Raw genomic sequence first — 2,500 nt, forward strand, 5'->3', positions numbered from 1 at the left:
ATGCCAGCCACCAGTATGAACTAATGGAGTGGTAGTACAGTAGCATAGTGGCTAAGGAGCTGGGCTAGCATGTAGCAGCCTGAAAAGTTGTGGGTTCAATTCCCGGGTTTCCACTGTTGAGCTTCTGGGGGACAATGGCCCTTGTACTATGATTGACGTAAGAAGCTTCGGATAAAATGAATACATGTAAATGTAAGACATTCATAAAAGACCCAATACAAGCAAAAATTTTCATTTCAGGAACAATTACTTCTGTCATGAAGTTCTACATCTACAAATTAACTTTTTGGCAACTCTACAAATCTTCCATAATAAACGTTCTATTCATTCTTTTGTTTAGACATTACACAATATAATCATGCTGCCTCATGTATGGCAAACTTTACCGTTCCCATGCAGGTGTCCTTCACGTCCACCCAGACTGAGTCAGACACCACTTCAGATGAGCCCACATGGTAGTACGCCACGATACGGAAGGAGGGGACCATGTCCTTGGTCACTGGTAAGGACAACGTCACTAGAGTCTGACCCTGTCTCTTGAACCTCTCAGCTTGCACAAGTTGTCCTTTGTTCAGGATCTGATTTAAAAAACAGTTGGCCACAAGTGAACACAAAGGTGCAAAAAAAGAACCATAAGAGACAGATAGAAAAAGTAAAGAACGTCCATAATTCATATCCAAATTCTGATTTAACTTAATGTAAGGGATAATGTATTGTCTTCTGGTCATTATAAGTCCTGACAAGGCGAACCCTGATCTCTCTATATGTCTATCTCTCTCTCTCACCAGATAGGTGAAGTCTTGATTGTTCTTCATGCCGGGGCTGTTGCCTACATAGAGGCTCATCTTGATTTGCTGGCCAATCGTCAGCTCACTGGTGGCCACCCCAATGTGCAGGTAGTTCCTGGAGCCGCCGGTGGTCCTGTACACCAAGGCCGTCATATTCCGCTCAGCTTGCCTGGACTCCAACAACCCTGGTACCTTAGTCCTCACCTGCAGTTAAGTGAGAATAAATAAAATGATGGCAGCATGTGAATATGATGGTACATACAGTACATTTGGATCTGTCTTAATGTCTGTATGAATGCACGGCAGAAGCAGGCATCCCGGTTCCAGAAAGATCATTACCTGATCTACCTGGCTGCTAATTAGGATGAGCTGGTTTACTAAGTGGTTAGATCAAATACTTGGCGGGACTTTTACTTTTTGAACCCAGGATGTCCGCCTCTGGCGCACGGAAAGGTAAAGTCTAACCTGTATAGACAGGGTGTTATCCCCATCAAGTGTGTTCACTGTAACCTTGGCCAATCCATTTTCTCTGGTTGTTGCTTGTATGCTTCCATCTGTGGCCGTTATTACTTCTATCACAATGTCTCTTGCAGGCAGGTGATCCGGAGTACTAACATAGACCTGTTCAAAAGATAAAAAAGGGAAAACATTATAAACAACATACATCAATATTAAATGAACGCCATATTTTACAGTATTGTATTATTATAATGTAGTTGTTTTATATTTTAGAGATTAATGTTTATTTATTTAGATTTAACAATAAAATAGCTTTGTTAGTTGTTGAAGTAAACAAGTAGTTACTGTAGATGGTCATCTAACATCAGCCATACCGAGATGTCAAAGGGCATTCCTGGCTTGAAGTATCTTGGGGTCGCCTTGAAGTTAATGGTGTAAGGAGACGTGACTATTGGTATGCCTTCCTTCTCGGCCTCCACCATTTCACTGCCTAGGACACATTTAAATTTACATCCATGTTCATTTACACTTTACACAGACGGTCTACTGCAGTCATTTCAGACCAGTGTGAATTTTCTTCAATGTGCAGGTAATCTTGCCCTGGCAGAACTCCAGAAGACACATTGATCCATTAATTCCCTGTCAACTCATTATCTTCTCACAAATCATCCTCAACTGTGGCATGCCTCAAGGCTCAATTCTTAGACCCATATTGGTGATGATGTTTTCTAAATGGGTGTATTGTGCAAATGTGCAATACAATTGAAGTCATAGAGATATCTCATTCATCAACCACAGACACACAAACACACACTCACATAAATATAAACATACCTTGGCAGATCCTTACCTGTTTCTGTTAACACGCTTACTTTCACGTACAGAGACGAGCCAACCAACTGGTTTATGTCTGTAAATGTGTCTCTTATCTGCTCTTTTGTCAGTATAGCCTCTCCTTTGCCTTCTCTAATCTGTGGGGCAGCCAGAGGAGCATATAAGGGGAAGCTGAAGGAATAATCGTGCCCATTGACAATGTGAGATACTGTAGAGCATTTGGCCTTGCCGTGGGTTTGTGTTCCCCATGGGCTTTTTCATTATTCTAAATGTGCTCACCTCAACTCTCCTCAAAGACGCAGGCAGACTTTTCTTCACATTGTCCTGTGTCAACACACCAAACATCACCAAGCCAGTGCCCGTCACCTCTTTCCCATGGAAATACCTGAATTTGGAAATTGACAAAATTGGATATGATC

General features: G+C 41.8%; 1 protein-coding gene across 1 annotated transcript in view; it reads right to left on the reverse strand.

Annotated features, from left to right (window-relative positions):
* Window positions 1-2,500, reverse strand: part of LOC125298407 (complement C3-like) — a 42,020-nt gene that overhangs the window by 36,712 nt on the left and 2,808 nt on the right. The window contains 6 exon segments of the mRNA XM_048249119.1: window positions 387-578; window positions 786-992; window positions 1,254-1,409; window positions 1,622-1,737; window positions 2,098-2,218; window positions 2,361-2,466. Coding sequence (XP_048105076.1) covers window positions 387-578; window positions 786-992; window positions 1,254-1,409; window positions 1,622-1,737; window positions 2,098-2,218; window positions 2,361-2,466 — 898 coding nt within the window.

Source organism: Alosa alosa, chromosome 7 (assembly GCF_017589495.1).
Source record: "Alosa alosa isolate M-15738 ecotype Scorff River chromosome 7, AALO_Geno_1.1, whole genome shotgun sequence".
In the NCBI taxonomy this organism is placed as follows: domain Eukaryota; kingdom Metazoa; phylum Chordata; class Actinopteri; order Clupeiformes; family Clupeidae; genus Alosa; species Alosa alosa.